General features: G+C 40.4%; 1 protein-coding gene across 1 annotated transcript; it reads left to right on the top strand.

Moving 5' to 3' along the window:
• The first annotated feature begins 8,798 nt into the window (after window positions 1-8,798).
• On the top strand, window positions 8,799-17,575 carry LOC111875415 (peptidyl-tRNA hydrolase ICT1, mitochondrial). Its single transcript, XM_023871655.2, has 5 exons — window positions 8,799-9,029; window positions 10,097-10,145; window positions 12,638-12,780; window positions 14,434-14,603; window positions 17,067-17,575. Exons 1-5 carry the CDS (start codon window positions 8,889-8,891, stop codon window positions 17,155-17,157), a joined length of 594 nt encoding a protein of 197 aa, XP_023727423.1. The 5' UTR covers window positions 8,799-8,888; the 3' UTR covers window positions 17,158-17,575.
• The last annotated feature ends 1,066 nt before the right edge of the window (window positions 17,576-18,641 follow it).

The following is an 18,641-nucleotide window of genomic DNA, read 5'->3' as shown; positions in this document are numbered from 1 at the left end:
GGACCCCCCGTAAGGCACTGATTAGATCAGTAATGACTTACGCTTGTCCCGCCTGGGAATTAGCGGCAGACACCTGCCTCTTAAAATTGCAGAGCATGAAGAACAAGTTTTGTGCGGACCATTGGAAATTTTCCCAAGGCGTACACCGGTCCGAGAATTGCACACAGCTTTCAACTTTCCGTATGTATACGATTATATAACAAAATTGTGCAGGCGACAAGCAGAAGTCATACAAAATCACAGGAATGAATATGTTCTCAGTACAGGACAGGGTGAAGCCAGACAGAAAATATAAGAGGCTTAAACTTGGTGGTGGTAAAGCTTACGACCGTTCAAGTGACTAAGCTGTCGTTATAGCATAAGATATGTAAGTTAGGCATGACCTGCTCTGTAAAGCCTGTATTGACAGAGGACTTGTGTGTAGTGCAAAAGGAATAATTTTCAATAACCTGTTACTTGTGCGAAGTATACACTTGACGAAAGGCCAAGCGTATTCTTAAGAGACAAACTCACCTTCTCTTCAGAGAGGATGTTACATAAGGACTATTACCGCAAGAGTTCGGTTGGAAAAGTTCTCTGATCTTGGGTCTCAAGGGGCCTGACGCCAAGACGAACTGATTGGCGGTAAACCGCCAGTCGTAAAGTAATTTTGACTTTGACTATTTGTCAGTATTCAGGTGAGAGTAAATTTCAGTACGGTTATCTGAGAAGAGAGGATTTGAGCCAGAGGCAAAGGATTCGCCATTGTTGGAGCGTTACCAGGAAACTTCTAGTAAGATACTGAGAAAACTACACTGTGTGCTCTGGTTATTTTTAAAGTGTGGAAATCAGCGACAATGTTATATTTGTTTGTCGATAATACCTGTAAATGATCAATAAATCCAATTATCCAAAACCTCGTCTATAGTCTCTCATACTGCGTCAGAGTACATACATATGTATGTATGTAAGCCCGCATGTATGTACATAATTATGTCTAGGTCTGACCTGTACACTTGGTAGCAATCCTTTAAATAAATCACGCCAGTAGTATGTTATAATGAAAGCAGGCCAAGAGCTGCCTCGAGATGATGAGTTCTGTGTTAAAAGGAACGTACCCGCTTCCTGTGCCCTCAGGCACTCGTTACGTTCAACTGGTGGGACTTTTTGTGCTCTTAGGTTGTTGGTCTGTTTGAAGGTCGCGGGATTCCCAGCATGAGAAGAATGAAATCGAAGCGTGAAATGCTTTCGGACTCTTATTCAATCACCGACAACGAAAAAAGTACAGAAGAACGCATTTACGAACTATCAGAAAATTTCAATTAGTTACATGTTTGTAGAAACTGGTTGTGTAATGTATAGTTTCTTACAAACACCATTAGCCATTTAAAGAAGTGTTTCTCAACCACCAGGCCCTGGCATCTGTTATAACAGGCCGCGAAAAGTTCTCCTGGAATTTGTCATTATAATTTTCTAAGCATTTTTCATGAATAAATATTTTATAGTGGAAATATTCTGAGGAGAATAATATTCATGAATGTGTCGAAAAGCTGAGTCACAGAACGCCTAAATAGCATCTATGTAACAAATGTCGTTGACCAAGTAGCGTATGATTAAACACAGAAATATTAGTGAATGATCGGGAATTTTCAGACATCGAAATCTTTTTCAATATTCGAGAAAGAGGATACCGCAACGAAATAACATCTGTGTTGCAAATGTCAGTGACCAATCAACAAGGAAATATAAAGAAAATGTTGCCACTGAAATTGAAGAATAAGGTAGCCTGTACCCAGATCTCAAATCTAGTAATACTGAAGGCCGCATTACAGTAAGCAGCAGAGTCCCTTAACTCCTACAACCTGTACACTTGAAGATGGCCATTTAGGCCGAAACATATAGTGAATTAGTGTCTAATAAAGGAACAACGAACTAGGTTGCACTTATAAAGCGCAGCATCCCCTTAGTCAGATCTACACAGTACAACAGAGTGCTGTAACATTACAAAATCAGCATTTTCCCTAGGACCGAGAAAAATCACGGAGAAACTTGATCGAGTTGGAAGGTCACAGGACTTCCGGACGCTGACTGAATTCTAGCCAATAGCCTGACATTAAATACACGAACCATAATGTTACTCCCTATCTCTACTGTTGCGTTATTTGAAAATATTTACGTGTTTGTCTTACAGAGTTTGTTTCATGCGGATACTTTGGGTGAGCAACGAATAACTTTGTGACATGTGCAGGTAGTGCATACCTATACACATATGCATGCATTGAAACATATAAAAAAGGTAAAGCTGTCCCTGTAACAGGCCGTGGAAGCCCACAAATTTGTGAGACATCGAGGCTCCCACGTTTTCTAGACAGTCGACTCACAGATGGCGGTGAGGTTGTCAGCCTTACGCTCCAGCCTCCTTTTACCCACAGGAAAATTCCTGGTACTCATTTCTGTTAGAGGCTGAGTCGACCCCAGGGGCCATAGTGTTACTGGAAGGGATAAGTCAATGGAAAAATCCAATGACCTCATCGAAAATCAAACCCGCGGCCTTACGGCTTGTAGCATAGTGCCTCACCCAACTACGCTACAGCGCACCCCCGTTTAAACATATATATATATATATATATTCATATTTGTAATTATTCGTGTAATTTAAATATCTTTTAAATAATATTTGAGTGTTTATGAGGTTTGTTTCACTTTCAGTTACCAAAGGATCATACATTTCAGTGTTTTTGTTACTGGTCATCTGCGGTTTTTCAGGTCTCCATTTCGTCCAGCGTATGGACTGGCCCCTCTGAGATGACCTCAGAATTCTTGATGCCTGTGAATGAGACCTTCTCTTCTTTCTGTTTATGCCGGTAGGGGAGTAGAGGGGTCTCAACAGCTTGGTTGCCTGTCGGTCGGTTGCGTAAAATGCTGCTGGTCGTCGCCAGCATAGTCATTTTTGTAAGTTTTGAGGTTTTCACGGCGATGACAATGAAGAGAGTCGTCTTCTGGGTGCCTAAACGATGCCTAAACCCAGAAGACGACTTTCTTCATAGTCATTTTTGTTTCCGGGTCCCGCGTGACTCATGTTCATAACTTTCTGTCTTACAGCTACTCTTGGTTGGCAGGTTTGTTCCAAATTATATTTAAAAATTCGTTTCTTATCTTACAGGAAACACCCTACTTCTGCATTATAAGGACCAGCAGATTAGCAATATTTGCAGAAATAATCGCTGCTTATTGGAGAATCGCATAGGACATATGCTGTTCATATTTTTTTCCTTGGCACTACAGCCCCAGTGGGTTTAGGCCTTGCTCCATGAACTTCTCCGCTCACTTCGGTTTTTCTAGATCTTACACTTTCGGTAGGACTCCTTGGACGGGTGATCAGCTCGTCGCAAGGGCTCTACCTGTACACAAACTAAACATCCATACCCTGAGTGGGATTCGAGCCCACGATCCCAGTTTCCAAGCGAGCGAAGACAGTGCATGCCTTAGACCGCTCGGCTACCGTGATCGGCAGTGTATGAGAATAATATATAAGAATACAGTTCGTACCTCACAGGAAACAGATTCGAGCCCACGATCCCGGTTTCCAAGCGAGCGAAGACAGTACATGCCTTAGACCGCACGGCTACCGTGACCGGCAGTGTATAAGAATAATATATAAGAATACAGTTCGTACCTCACAGGAAACAGATTCGAGCCCACGATCCCAGTTTCCAAGCGAGCGAAGACAGTGCATGCCATGCTGTACATATAACCTGTGGAAAAATATAATTTCTTTAATGTTGAAGTAGATGATACGTATGGTCACAGCTGTGTTTTGAATGCCAATCCCCTCGATAAGTGTGGCCAGCATTCAGCAGTCAGTTGCATTTCATTATTATTGTTACGTATTTTAGTGTGTACATTACTTATAGACTTTTTTTTTTATTAATGATCGAATTTATTGCACACTTATACCGCTTATAAGACGCAGTATGTTCTCTCAATCATTTTCGACTGTCCTCTCAAGAGGCCCCCTCAATTCTGATGTCTCAGCTGCCTGAGATCCTCGTTGTATTGCCTCGGCGTGGACCTACAGAAAACGCCGTCCCTCAACAACGGTTCCATTGTTGGGCTTTGCCGCTGAAACTTATTTATCGAGTAGTTACGTAGCAATGGATATCTCCTCTGGCCCAACTATTCCTGCTTTCAGGCGTCATGTCACATTAAGGCGGTTCCACATTACTCGTGCTCGTGTGTCAGAAACTTACTGCTGATATCTGTCGTGAAGAAATGCGAAGGCTCTGTATACAAACCAGTTTTGGCGTCCACTTCGTCAGCTCCAGATCCTGATTTTCCGGCAGCAGTAAGCTTCTGACACACGAGCACGAGTAATGTGGACGGATCTTTATGTTCTCCTCGAGTTAAATCCTCTAATACTTCTTTTAGATTCACCTCTAAGTAGTGCTGAAGTCTAGAATACTCGGCTCTACACGTCTACTCCCCCATACGTATTCATGGCTTAGTGCTTACTTAGTTAAGCACAGGGACAACTTTACCTTACTGCTTCTTTTAGGTATTGTATCCTCCTTTCAAAATATATCCGTGGCAGTAATCTAAAATGACTGCGGGAAAACATGAGGAGTCACTGCTGAGTTAGCCGGTCTCTCGTCGGGATTCGTAGTGGAGGTGAATAAAAAGAAGCTCATAATTATGAATGTTATGTGGACTGCGAACGAGTCGAAGCGGTGTCCTCGAAACAGGCTACTAGCCACAAGGTTAGTGAGTGGCAGAGAAAGCAAAGCAGTAAAGCCCGTCTGAATGTGGAGTGTAACGGTGTCGCGAAAATTTCTCGAGAATTCCGGAAAATTGTTGTGGCCGACAGAACTCTGTACTAGAATGTGAAAGGTTTGCGTAAAGGGCTATCCAAAAGAAAAAATACAGTTCAGTTATTGACAATCTGAAGTAAGCTTAACCATTCTTCGCCTTATATCTTGTCGATTTACTTGTAAGTGTCACTGTGTACAGTAGATAAAGCTTTGAAGAATGTATACAACTCAGAGTAGGTTCTGTATGGGTGTGAAACTTGGTCTATGACATTAAGGAGGAACATAAACTGAGGGTGATTGAGGACAGGGTGTTGAGGAGTATATTTAGATCGAAGAGAAATGAAGTAACGGGAGGTTGGAGAAAACTGCATAATGAGGAGCTTCGTAACTTGTACTCTTCTCCAAGTGTAATTGGAATGATCAAGTAAATGAGGATGAGATGAGCAAGTTATGTAGCACGAATGAGGTGAAGAGGAATGAATATAGAATATTGGTTCGAAAGTCAGAAGGAAAGCGACCACTAGGAAGACTATGACGTAGGTGGATTAGTTAGTTAGTTTTTGGAGAGGGTGGGTTTCCCCATGCACTGAGACCAGTATTGGTCCATTGTGCTTCCCTCTATGATATTCTNTGGAGTTAGTGTAGTTATATCACTCGGAGTAAGATATTAAGTTTGTTCATCTATTTTCGAACAAAATGCTGGAATAAGGATTATACTCGCATCTATGAACTCTTGTCACAACAATTGCACATCGCCTTAACAGCCATGAGTTCGGTACACATTGAAGAAAAATTTCTGGCTACCCCTTTTTGGAAAATTGGCTGCCCTTAGAAAATTTTCTTATAGTGCATGGCTATCGAATCAACCTAGTGATAACATTCGCAGCTGTGATAACCTCAGATTCTACCTTCTGGCGTGGAACACGGGTGCATTAAACAAAAGGGGTAAATGGGCAAGCTCCAGTATGTTTCTTCAGACGTAAACCTGCCTGTGCCGAATTGGATCGAATGAGGAACGGAAAAATATTCAACACTGTCTGGATTCCGTTATAGAGAGGCTTCAGTATTCATACGACGAAGTGTGCTAGTTAAGTTCCATTTTGGGTTGGTATGAATGGGGGCACGCGGTAGCGTAGTTGGTTGAGGCACTATGCTACACGCCGGTTGGTCGCGGGTTCAAGTCCCGATGAGGTCATTTGATTTTTTTTTCAGTTGATCTAACCCTTCCAGCCGCACTATGGCCCAGGGGTCGACTCAGCCTCTAACTGAAATGAGTACCAGGAATTAATTAAATACTTTTCCTGAGGAGTAAAGCGCGGCCGGCGCGTAAGGCTGACAACCTCACCGCAATCTGTGAGCCGATTGTCTAGATAATGTGGGAGCCTGAACGTCTCACAACCCTATGGGCCTTCACGGCCTATTACAGGGATAGCTTTCCCTTTTTTCTTTTTTTTCCCCCCTGAGAAGTAAAATGAATGGTTGGTTGTCTAGTTTCCGACTCCCTTCAGGACGACTTTGGGATGTTTCTTTTCACTTTCTTGCTCAGGGCACAATCTAGTTTCGCGGCCGAACGTTTCCGCATGTGATTAGAATGGATCCAACAAGAACCACAGAAATTTTCAGAAAGTAAGCCAGAAGGAAAATAAATAGAAGGTCCGGAGTAAGATATTTGGAAAATGTTGAGAATGATTTGCGAGAGCTGACCCGAACAGGTTGGTATAGTCTCTTAGACTTGTATTCAGGAAGATACTCAGTTCGAATCTCAGCTGGGACACCAGTTATCGAAACTGAGATTTTTCGTTGATTTTCTCAATTCCTCCAAGCAAATTCAGGGATAGTATCCCAATTAGCCACAACCCCTTCCTACCAAACACTTTCCAATTTTTCGTTCATCAATCATCCTGCCATACGATGCTATATTCAAGGTACTGTGAGGGTCTTAACACAAAACACAAACCACTGAAATACCCAGTCGAGAGCTGAGAGTGAAGAGATGAAGGCTAGGGAAAATTATAAGTAAAATGAGCATTTTTCGTAAAGGAGAATAAGCTTCTTAAAGGACCATAGAACTAATGAATAAGTCAATTATTAAGTCTCGTGCTCCCTGGATGTTTTCCCCAGTTCTACTTGCACCTAAATTGAAATAAACCCAGTCCCCTTTTCCCACATTGCTCTCGAGTATGTAAGCAACAGTTCGACACTGTAGCATTACGATTGTTTAAATATTGGTTAGGACATATGAACCGCATATTTGTGTCGATGTGTGTCGGTATTGCACTTCACCACAAGACTTTCACTGGTTTTAACTGCGACAACTGTCGGTATTTGCTGTCGTATGTCTGTGTGTGTGTGTGTGTGTGTGTTTTAACTGAAAAGGCACTGCTTCTTGCTGCTGATGAAAGTACATACAGACACTCGCCAAACTGTCTCCTGTTGTTTGCAAGAATTCCATCGCTGAAAGTTCCTGCAGGATGTCTGGATCATTTCTCTCCATTCTTCCGTCTCGCAGGGCACGTCTACATACTCGCTATTCTTCCAGAAAACTGATGTTGCTTTCTAGCCAACATAAAACTAGCAAAATTCCCGTTAAAAATTCAACGGAAAGTCTCTTCATTTATTATTGTTTACAGATTAACTGCAGTTTTAATCGCGATAAAAATGTTTCGATGATGAAACCAAGTACCACCTCCAAGAAAAAGGGATGTTTTCAACTTTTCCTCATGAAGCATTTGGCCCCGTCCCGTTACAAATCACGGTTTCACATTGCTCCATTTTCAATCTTGTTTCCGTTCCTCCTTTTCCTCTACCTGCACGCTAGTTTTCTTGAGCAGCTTACTCTTCTTCAATTAAGATGGGAGTAACAGGTTCTCCCGAAACGTTGGTGATTTTCTGATAGAATCTGCGGTGTCATGTCCCAGAAGACAGAAATTTTCATATGCAGGTATATACAAAGACCATAGTCTCTCAGTCGAACATTTTTCAAACATAGGCCTAATATTTCATCAACTATATTCTCGAACAGAAAAATAAAAAAAGAAAATGTACCATGGTCTTGTTTAATTTAACACGTTTAGAGAAGGACGGAATAGAATTGATGGATTTAGTTACTCCTCCCAGCTTATGGCATTGTATAATGAAGATTTATGAGCAAATAAAATTAGCAGACAAAGCGTACTTATTGAAGGATCGAGATAAATGTCAATAACAAGCTTATTTTCGAACCATAAGAGAATCTGTTACTCCAGTCCTTTTCCCCTTTCACAGGAATATAAAATCGGGTTATTCGCTGCGGAATAATTTAATTTGTAAAATAAAATAATTTCATCGGGTGTGACCATTGTTCACTCTCGAAAAAAAATCGATTATTTCATTCATTGTGGTCTCCATGGGACTGGTATGGTTGTTAGCTGCAAACACAGTCGTCAAACACGTGGATTTAACAGACAAGGAATGCCGAGTGTTGAAAGACGTTACAAGAAGATCAAAAGCTCAGTAATATCGGATGGTACATAGTATGTGATCTCAGATGGCGCGAAAGCACATACTTGAAACTTGAAGCATAAAAATGCTAGTACAGCAAGTCAATGATGGGGTTCGGCAGGTGTGTGACGTGGATCAGTGTTAACGTAGATCAGATCCAATGCGTGGTATAGATTTGCGTACTAGAGCTGGGAGTTTAGCAAAGGTTCTGCGGAGAAAAAATTACATGACGAAAGAATAAACAAGACAGGTCTGTGCTATAAATTGCAGCATTACAAACCTACCATGCATTTACTGTCAATTTAGTCTGGCGTATTAGCTTACATTAATGTACTTAGGCTCAACAGCACAATGTACATAAGTTACTGTAAATTACCTACTCATATATCTAAGATTCGTCGTTATTACCGGCCATCTCCTCTTAAATCTGCATTCGGTTGGAATCATGCGCAAAAATCATGGATCAGGCAGTATATAATCCGTGGATGTCACGCAAGGACCTGAAAAACACCGCTGGTATCACGGATCCCTATCGAGATCATCTGTGAGAAGTGTACTTGTGATGCTAGTGATGATGGAAGTTGATTTTACAACATTTAGGTTATAAAGGGAATCGTTGAAATGAATGTCATAAAATTGGACTGCATGCGATATTTATGTCGCCAAATCAGTGCCTCGAGTAGTTTGTTCTCTTACAAAAGTGCAATTAGTCTAGAAAATATTTATCCCAGTAGTAGTCTTAAGCTTACTACTCCTACAGAGGTTTGTTTTTAAAAAATTTGCTGTTCAGTACTAAATGATGAGGGTAAATCTAATAATGGGGTTATATAACGCTGCTAGAATCAAATTATATTGCCAGACTTATTTACTTCCTTTCGAACTGAGAAGTGTAAAGCGTTGTAAAATCATCCCCATTGAAAGGGAAGCCACATCTAAAAGCACAAAAAAGCTTTGGGAGGAACAAAAATATGAGTACCGACAAGGACCGAAACCAAGGTTAACTGCCCCAACGAAGACCCGCAGCAATTTACCCCACCTACTATATTATTTTGGGGCTGTAACGTAACGTAATATTTAGTGTAACGATTACAGTTCATCTGCAATTTCCTCACAGGGTTTTATTTCCCAGTTTAGTATAGTGATGATAATTGCCTAGAAACAGAATGGTGTGTAACGAAAATCATTGAACCTAGAATGTGGTACTTACCCAAGTAACGTAATAATGATAAGATAGTTCGTTTTCAGTTTATTTTTAGGATAAATATAATTATATTAGTGTTGAAACTATTCTATTAAAGGAGGAAGCATTTGAAATTTCTTTCATTAGAGAACTGACTGGTTGTCAGCAGTCACTGGTTTCCATCTTGTGTGAAACTGTTTTCTTGTTTAGATCAGATCTGAATAGAGAAATTATCAGGTACAAGGGAGATTTGAAGTTCTCATGGCCGCAGCTGTGACGATTAATATCTTCTGGGATATGACCATTTGTAGTCTTGTAGATATTTACTGCCATTTCATAGGAACATCCTGCCTCCATTTTTTGGATACAGGCAGAAGAGGGATGTAGCAAGTTCCTTTGAGGCATTAATACCCATCTTCTGGACTACAAGGTATCACTTCCCAGAAGACAGTAATTTAAAATTCACTGCTGTGAGAGCTTCTGATCTCAAAAATAATGTTGTTTTTGGCATTTCCAGGATTTTCAGCAAATAAATTGTATTTCAAAGTGAATGTTAAGAAGTTCTACATGCATCCATATGCTGAAAGTTCTGGATCTTAGAATTTAAGGAGTTTACAAGGTTTAGTAATAAGTAAATATTTTGTTTCAGGTGCCGGTAGATCCCAACTGCCCCAATTTTTCAGGTTTCATACCAATAGGTGAGTTTCCAGCCTTCTTGCATTTATATTTTCAGTGCATGAACCACAATACTGTGTCTCCAAGAATCTCTTCCAAACTCTAAACAGATATGATGTTGGAGGAAACATGGTGCTAGATATATTCTCTATAATGTTACACCTGGTCATTCACTGTGTGATGTTATAACTGCCCTCCTGTAATTTGATATGGCTGTTAGGATGGATACCAGGGTTGTGCCGGCTTGCTGCACTGGCTCATAAGACTGGTATCTGAGGGTCTGAACTTGGCCCATGTTGCACATATGGCAGAAATTAATAATTGTGTGCAGTTATAAGTAATTAGGCAACAAATAAATGTTTCAATACCTGAATATTTAATTTCAACATCTGTAGTTCAAGTAGGTTCCACACATAAGTGACCAATGTATAGATTCATTCCTTCATTGTACACAGTTTTCTTCACACAACTTGTGATTTGCACTTTATGTCCGCCATGTGCAGGGGTAATGGCTTGAATGATTATGTTGAGGTTTATCAGTTCTCACAGAGGAATAATATTTTTGGATGTCTAACCTAAACCATTAATCTGTTTTACACAGCAGCATGCTGGTCGTCTTCCAAAAGATAAGTCAGGTTGACTAGGTACAATATGCATGTGTTATAACAGGGCCTTAATTACAGAGCACCACCCTGCCTTCCTCCTGCATTGTAGCTGGAACCACTGCTGTGCTGCTTGTCATACTACTCCATATTTCCCCTCTTGTGCATGCCATAGGCTGCATCTGAAAATATGGCCTATATCAAATAATTTATTGAGTGTACAGCTCATAATAACTTGCTATATATATATGAGCAGCTTGGCAACCATCATTGGCTTTTTTATATTTTCTCTTTTGGGCCACATTACAAGGCATGTAACTTTTACGTTATTATGATGGACATTGGGGCACCCACAAGCTGTAGCAGGCAGGATTCTGGTAAAAGAACATATACACGCATTACAAAACGGACACCAGCAGCTGTCATACTATGAGGTAAGGGGTTTGCAGTTTGCAGTGACCTCCTTTTTAGTCATGTGATAACATCACAATCAAAGAGCCACAGAACTTTATTGTAATATTGGGTACACTACAAACATGCTTGTTTATTTACTATTTTTTTATTGCTAGTGGGGTGGGACTAAGTCCCTTGTACTGCGGCCACTTCTGGCCTATTGTACCTGCCCCAGATGATAGGTGAGGATGATTGTGGAGCAATTGGTGGAATGAAGATTGGCAGGGGAAACCGAAGTACTTAGAGAAAACCTGCCGCAGCGCCACTTTGTCCACCACAATTCCCAGTTGACCAGACCCGGGATCGAACCTAGGCTGCCGCGGTGGGAAGCCAGCGACTAACCGCTTGAGCTGTGCCACGGCCTGTGTTTATTTACTAAAGTTGTTTTTAGTTAACAGTGCTTTCAGTATCTCAGGCTACACAGCAGGCATGGCCAGACTCTGCATCACTGGCTTCCTGCAACCCGTTAGTACAGCTTGCAGAAAAGAATATTAGCCAATTCCTTTTTTATGAATGGATTAAAAAACACCCACTGCATGGGAAGGTGTACCTGGACACTTGTTATGGCTCCAAAAACTCTGAAAAGAAAATTTTTTGGTTGGTTGTTTTCCAGCATCATAGACTATATAGTGTCAAATGATAGGGTGATAGGTGTGTGATGAATTGGAAAGGATTTGGAAGGAAGCAGTCATTTCCAAAGTGAGATCCTGCTGTGGTATTTCCCTTCAGGGAATGATGAAAACCATGAAAAACCTCAGTGGTAATAGATAGTGCCCCATCCAAGATTCAAACTGGTCACCTCCTGAGTACAAATCAAGAGGGCTGAATGTATTATATATATGTATGTATGTGCGTAAGGGGTGGGCCATAAAATCCGGCCCTTGCACTGCGACCTTCAATGTCCTATTGTGCTTCCTCTTTGGATTAACCCCTTATTAATCCTTTACTTCAAATGAAACGTAGGACTTTATTTATGGGGGCATCATAAAAGTCACTTGGTTCCATGAAGAACTGATCCAGTTGATGAAATCTTAAGTAAGCTATGGCCTCACAATCACATAGGATAGAATTACTGCATTACTGCTCGACCAACCTGTTTGCCTTGAATATTATATGTGGTGGCAGTCATCAATAAGTTTTCCCCTCACCTGCTGTATAGCATTGAGTTATTGGTTAACAGCGAACAAGAGATTGGAGAGGATGTGGAAGGAAGTGGTTGTGCCAGTTTACACACTCGGATTTGAAACTCAGGCCTACAGGCTTTGAAGTAAGAGTGTTGCACACTAGTCACGATGTTTGGTATGCAGTGTGTACTAATGTGAGCNGAAGTGGTTGTGCCAGTTTACACACTCGGATTTGAAACTCAGGCCTGCAGGCTTTGAAGTAAGAGTGTTGCACACTCAGTCACGATGTTTGGTATGCAGTGTGTACTAATGTGAGTGGTGTCACCTGTATTTCAGACAAACTTCAGGTAACATACAGCAGAAGCACTGGTCCTGGCGGTCAGAATGTCAACAAGGTCAACACAAAGGTCGATCTCCGTTTCCATGTTGCATCAGCTGAGTGGATATCACAGGATATTAAGCAGAGGATCCTAGACGAAGTAAGACTTATTTATTAAATTAGTGTCATTGGATACTGATTGTTCAATGGACAGAGCTGTGGACTTTGCCTCCTGGTTTTAACTGTCATCATCATCATCTTAGCAGCCCTCTGTGATCCTGGGCCTTTTGTAGCAGTTCTTCCAGCCAGCTTTTCCACTTCATGGTTACAGATTTCCAATCCCTGTCCCCAGGAATCCTGATCCATGCTGTCTGTCAGTCATAGCTTTAGCTTTTTGAGTCTTCTGAATTTCTAACCTCAAACACTTTTTTTTTTTCAGATCTATTTTCCAGCACTATCAGCATTTAAACTATATGGCGCCAAATGTAGGATGATAGGCAAATTGGGAAGGTAGAAGGAAGCAGTAGTTTTCAAACTGAGATTCTTTATGAGTTATTTAATGATACTGACAGAATCTCCACTGCTCTAGCATTATGTTCTAGGATCACTGATGAATTTGAAAGGATTCAGAAAAAGGGAGTTGTGGCCTAATTGATGTACTGTTTTGTCCTCTCAGAAAAGATTGAATAAATACACAAATAACTGAAGTATTCTCTTGGAACTTGCATGGGGAGGAAGGAGGGAGACTGAGGAAAACCATGCAAAACCTTGGTCAGGATGGCTGGTGTTCTATATGAGATCTAAAACAAGAACCTCCCAAATACAAGCCTGGAGTGTTACTGCTAGACCATCCTGCTCAGTGACACTTCTCCCCCACCCACCCTTGTAACTGCGGAAGTACTGAAATAAAGGTTAAATGAAGCAAAGATGGATAGTTCTAAATAACATGACATGTATGTTAGGGAATTTGATGAGGAATTGCCGTCAGATGGGGAATTTAATATGAATGGATGTAATTGTGGTTACTCTGACAGTGAATCTGAACTTAATAGTAAGAAAGAATGGTACTGTAGGAAGGGAACAGTTTGCATAATGATATACTAGACTTTATGAGAAAAGCGGCCCTGTGTATCATATGTAGTGTTAACTGGCTGGTGAGTGTATAAATTTGAAAAAAACAAACTTTGTCACTCTGTAAGCAGACAGGTGTCAGGTCAGAGATGAATCCCCCAACTGAGGACATAACAATGTGCTGCCTGCTCATGGCTGTCGCACATCTCAGGGGGCTGTGATAGATGAGTATAGAGTAATGGTAGAATGATGACCTGCAGTGGAGAACTGAAGAAGTTTGGAGAAAGGCCTTCCCATATCTTCTGCTCTACATCATATCTGCAACAAGGAGCCAGGAGCTAACCTCCTGTGCTTGGCACTGCCTGTACAAATTTAAATAGCTCAAAAATTTCCGTGGATGTTTATCATTCTTGTTTGTGGATTCGTTTAGGAATTATTATGAAATATTACCTTAACTCTTTGAAGCCAAAATACATCACATTGTATATAGGAATTCGTTTCATACCTCATGGAAACATACTCTATCGCTGTTACAAACACCACCTTCTTAATGTTGTTTAGAGGGAAGAAATCACTGTTTGTTTTGAGAATCATACAGCGTCTGTAAATGTACTTTGTAACATTAAGTTGGGCAGTACACACAATAACCAGTCTGCTTTGAATCCTCAATGTGTTTATGTTCTTTCACAGTCCTAGAAGGTCAGGAGAGCCGATCTTATGATTGAGAGTGTGTATGTTTCAGCACAGTGCTAAGATAACAAAAGAAGGTTTCCTGGTGATCCGTTCTGATAAGACACGATTCCAGCAGCTAAACTTGGCAGATGCTCTAGAGCGGCTGCGAACTCTAATTCGAGCTATAGCTGAGCCACCAAAGGAAGTTTCACCAGAGACTGAGGAGAAGCTGCGGAAGCGGTAAGTTGTGAATTGCTGACTTACCACATCGTTCTTAGGGTCAGACAGTATTATGAAACGTTTGTTAAGAATGATCTTCCTTCAAAGTAAGATGCATATAACACTAACATAATTAGGGTTTTATATGACAGAAAGATCTTAAATTGAAGACGAGTAAGTGAATATTTCACTTTACTGAAGTAAATACAGAATAAAGAATATGTTGATTCTAAAGTGTTCTGACGATGGTGGGTTTTTGGACTTTTATATAAAATGGTATTCTAGAGAATAGAAAACATGTTTCAGAAACTGATCTGTTTCCATCCTCAGGTGAAGGGGGAAGACACCTGTTCAGTTAGCTCTTTGTAAGGGACCCAACTGAGTAGGATGAAAACAGATCAGTTTCTGAAACATCATGATTTCTAGTCTCTAGAATACCAAATGATGGAAAAAGACAAACCTACTAATTCCAAAGAATATGTTGTTACAGGAGAGAAAAAACATTCATTTGAGACTGGTGTAGAAGAGGAAAATATCCTTAACAAAGTAGCAGTGGCAGTCCCTATCTGCAGATTTAGTGCCAATTCTGCATACAGTGTAGTCCTTATTTAATGAATCTCTGGAGTAATAGCTTTTCTTATTCAAAATTGGCGTTTTCACTAAATGGAGACTGTAAAATTATATCAGGAAACTCTTCACTTTCTTTGTGAAGTTAACAATATATGTAATAAAGTAATTTCCTTTATGTAAGTAATTAAAGAAATTTTCTATCTTCACAAAGAAATAATAGTACATAATCAGTAATATCAAATCCTTCCATATATTCATTCATCAGTAATCTTTCAAGACGACAGGTCCACAATCTCTTCCAAAACAGTTCCTCCACTTAATGCAATCTAGAGCTTTCTCCTTCAGATGAGAATATCCTCTTCTGTCACCAAGGTGATCCAGCATCTTCTTATGTCTTCTTCCTCGTCTTCTGGTCACTTCTATCTGCCCCTCTGTCTTTCCTTCAATAACTTATTTTAGAAGGCAGTTACTGCGTAAGATATGACCAATCCAATTAGCCTTCTATTTTCTTATTTCATGTAGAATAGTCCTCTGCTCACTGACTCTAAATAACACTTCTTCAGTTCTCACATAATCGGTCGAACTGATCTTCTCCATCCTTCTCCAACACCACATTTCGAAGCTTTCCAGGTGTTTCTGATCTACTGCCCTAAGTGTCCAAGTTTCAGCCCCATATATATATAAGTAAATAAAGTAATTATGAGGTGAAAGCTTGGAAAATATAGAATATTGGGTTTCCATAGCAGTGAATTGTTGAGCGTTAATATGTTGTATGAAGCTAGATTATGTAGTAGGTCACAAACAAATGAGCAGTCTTTTGTTTCATTGAATTATGTCTTTGCTGTGAATAGTGCTAATATATTGATGTGAATCTGTGAAGTGTAGTATGATGTATAAAGGTGATTTGCGTGTTGTGCATGGGAGGTGGCATTAAATGCACACCGGATGCTTCATTCAGTAACACGGTGGACTGTAAACGAATATGGGAGAAAGTAAGAGAAATTCATACTAGCTTCTGTAACAAATAGCGAGACTTTCTGTTGAATTTTCAACACTAGTATTACATTAAATTCTGAAATAATTAATGACATATGAAATTCTGAAAGAAGTTCAGGCAAGAATCAAAGCAACTGTGGTGCCTCAAACATTCTTTGCATATCCGGTATTTGATACCACTACAGATATTTTGGTTGTGTTGTAACGTCCAGCAGAAAAATATTGTTTTTTCAACGACCATCATCATCAGTAGTCTGTCAAGACGACAGGTCAACGGTCTCTTCCAAAACAGTTCCTCCACTTGATGCAATCTAGAGCTTTCTTCTTCAAATGAAAATATCCTCTTCTGTCCCCAAGGTCATTCAGCATCTTCTTATGACTTCTTCCTCGTCTTCTTGTCACTTTTATCCGCCCCTCTATCTTTCCTTCAATAACATCTTTTAGAAGGCAGTTTCTGCGTAAAACATGACCAATCCAATTAGCCTTCCATTTTCTTATTTCATGTAGAATATTCCTCTGCTCACTGACTCTAATTAACACTTCTTCATTTCTCACATAATCGGTCCAACTGATCTTCTCCATCCTTCTCCAATACCACATTTCGAAGCTTTCCAGGTGTTTCTGATCTACTGCCCTAAGTGTCCATGTTTCCACCCCATACAGAGCTATGCTCCAAATGTAGCATTTCACTAATCACACTAAATTGCAGAACAAGTTCTTAAAGGTAGAAAAATTTCTTGCACCAAATGTGGGTCATTTCTTCAATCAGAATTCACTGAATGTTGGAGAGTAGTGCATTGTTTCTGTTGAGCTTTGGCTGGGACCAAAGAAATATTTACCAAATGCAGGATTGCTATATTTTAGTGTCATTGTAATACATGCCATTGAGAATTGCTAACAGTTAATATATTGTTTCAGGCGAGAGAAGAATGCTCGTTTGAGGCTAGTGGAGAAAAGGGAAAGATCCTCAACAAAGCAGCAGCGGCAGGCCCCAACCATAGATTTCTAGTTACAGTCCCTAACACTCCCATGACATGTTCCCAAACCCTTTCCTTTTGGAGTGTTTCTGATGTAAATATCTGACATAGGTCTACCATGAGAAGCTCTCTGCCACCGACCAACGAATTTACTGTCACTTTATGATCATATATCAAATGTAATGTGTATGCTCTTACCTTTTCAGTAGTTCATATTGTCATATGTATCACAGGGAGTAAGTCGCAGGTCTGGATTGGTAATTGGATACTTACAGGCCGTAACTACAAATAATTATAACCCTATTGCTGCTTTACACTATGTACAATCACTCCACACTGATCTCTTCAATCTATCTGCAGTAATCTTCACGGGAGCTGTAACAATCTCACTGAATCACGCTCCAAATATTATGCATAAATAAAGTTATCTAATCAAATGTCTAGACTTAACAGGCCAACTTCTAGTTCAACTACAAACTTCCCATGTCTGTCTCCTTGCTCACTTGTTCACGTGCTTCTGCCTCTATTATTCATAAGTCAAAGTCACATTGTGACTGATGGTCAGTCAGTCAGTCAGTCAGTCAGTAAGCCTTGGTGTTGAGCCCCATGCGGAGCTCATGACCAGATATTTATTACTGTTTGACAGTTACAGTCTTGTTTCTGTGGGGTGACATCTCAGACTAGAGGACCGGTCTGTCTTTTGTATGTGCTGCTGGCTCTTGCCAGCAGTCTTTCTCGTGTCCGAGTCCCTTAGTACTTGCGGCCATATTTTATTGTCTCACACTTGAGGCTTCCCTTTTCGTCGCCTTTCTCAGATCCTAGTGTTAATTATAAGTGTGAGATTACTTGTATTCTGACCTTCTAAGGGTTGAGCCAGGATTGCTCATTTGGTATAGCGATGGACTGTGGGCTGGCCAACCAGGGAATCAGAATTTGATTCCTGGCAGATGCGAGATTTTCTATTCTCCACTGTGTCCAAACTGGCTGTGGAGCCACCCAAGTTCCTAGCTAGTGGATACCAGGGCCTCTTTCCTTTGGGATAAAGTGGCCAGGTTGTTAAGCTGACCTCTCACCTTTGCCTAGTGCTGAGGTCAAGAATATGTGGATATACACTCTGTGTTATATATATATATTTGTATGTAGTTCCACTTACCTTGGATCAGAAGTTAACTGTAAAAATGATATCAGTGATGAAATAAAAAAGCGTGAACTTGCAGCAAATAAATGTCTCCATGGCCTTAGGAAACACCTGAAATCCCAATTAATACCCAGGGAAACCAAAACTATGATGTATAAAGTACTTATAAGATCAGTGCTATCTTATGCCTCTGAGAGCTGGCCACTGTCAGGATCGGATGAAAGACTGTTAAGTATATCTGGAAGGAGGATCCTGAGATATATCTTTGGACCAGTGGAAGAAAATGGAATATGGAGGAAGAGGTATAACCATGAGCTATACAAACTATTTAATGAACCAGACATTATTGGATTTATAAAGGTGAAAAGGCTTGAATGG

Source organism: Cryptotermes secundus, unplaced genomic scaffold, assembly GCF_002891405.2.
Source record: "Cryptotermes secundus unplaced genomic scaffold, Csec_1.0 scaffold15, whole genome shotgun sequence".
Classification (NCBI taxonomy): Eukaryota; Metazoa; Arthropoda; class Insecta; order Blattodea; family Kalotermitidae; genus Cryptotermes; species Cryptotermes secundus.
The sequence above is the reverse complement of the archived record's forward strand: the minus strand, read 5'-3'. Positions and strand labels throughout refer to the sequence as shown.

Bases quoted from the DNA above. Each gene is read 5' to 3' on its own strand.
- LOC111875415 (XM_023871655.2), top strand. From the start codon at position 8,889: ATGAATGTCATAAAATTGGACTGCATGCGATATTTATGTCGCCAAATC. The intron at 10,146-12,637 runs GTGAGTTTCCAG...CCTGTATTTCAG, and splicing joins TTCAGGTTTCATACCAATAG to ACAAACTTCAGGTAACATAC. The intron at 12,781-14,433 runs GTAAGACTTATT...TGTATGTTTCAG, and splicing joins AGCAGAGGATCCTAGACGAA to CACAGTGCTAAGATAACAAA.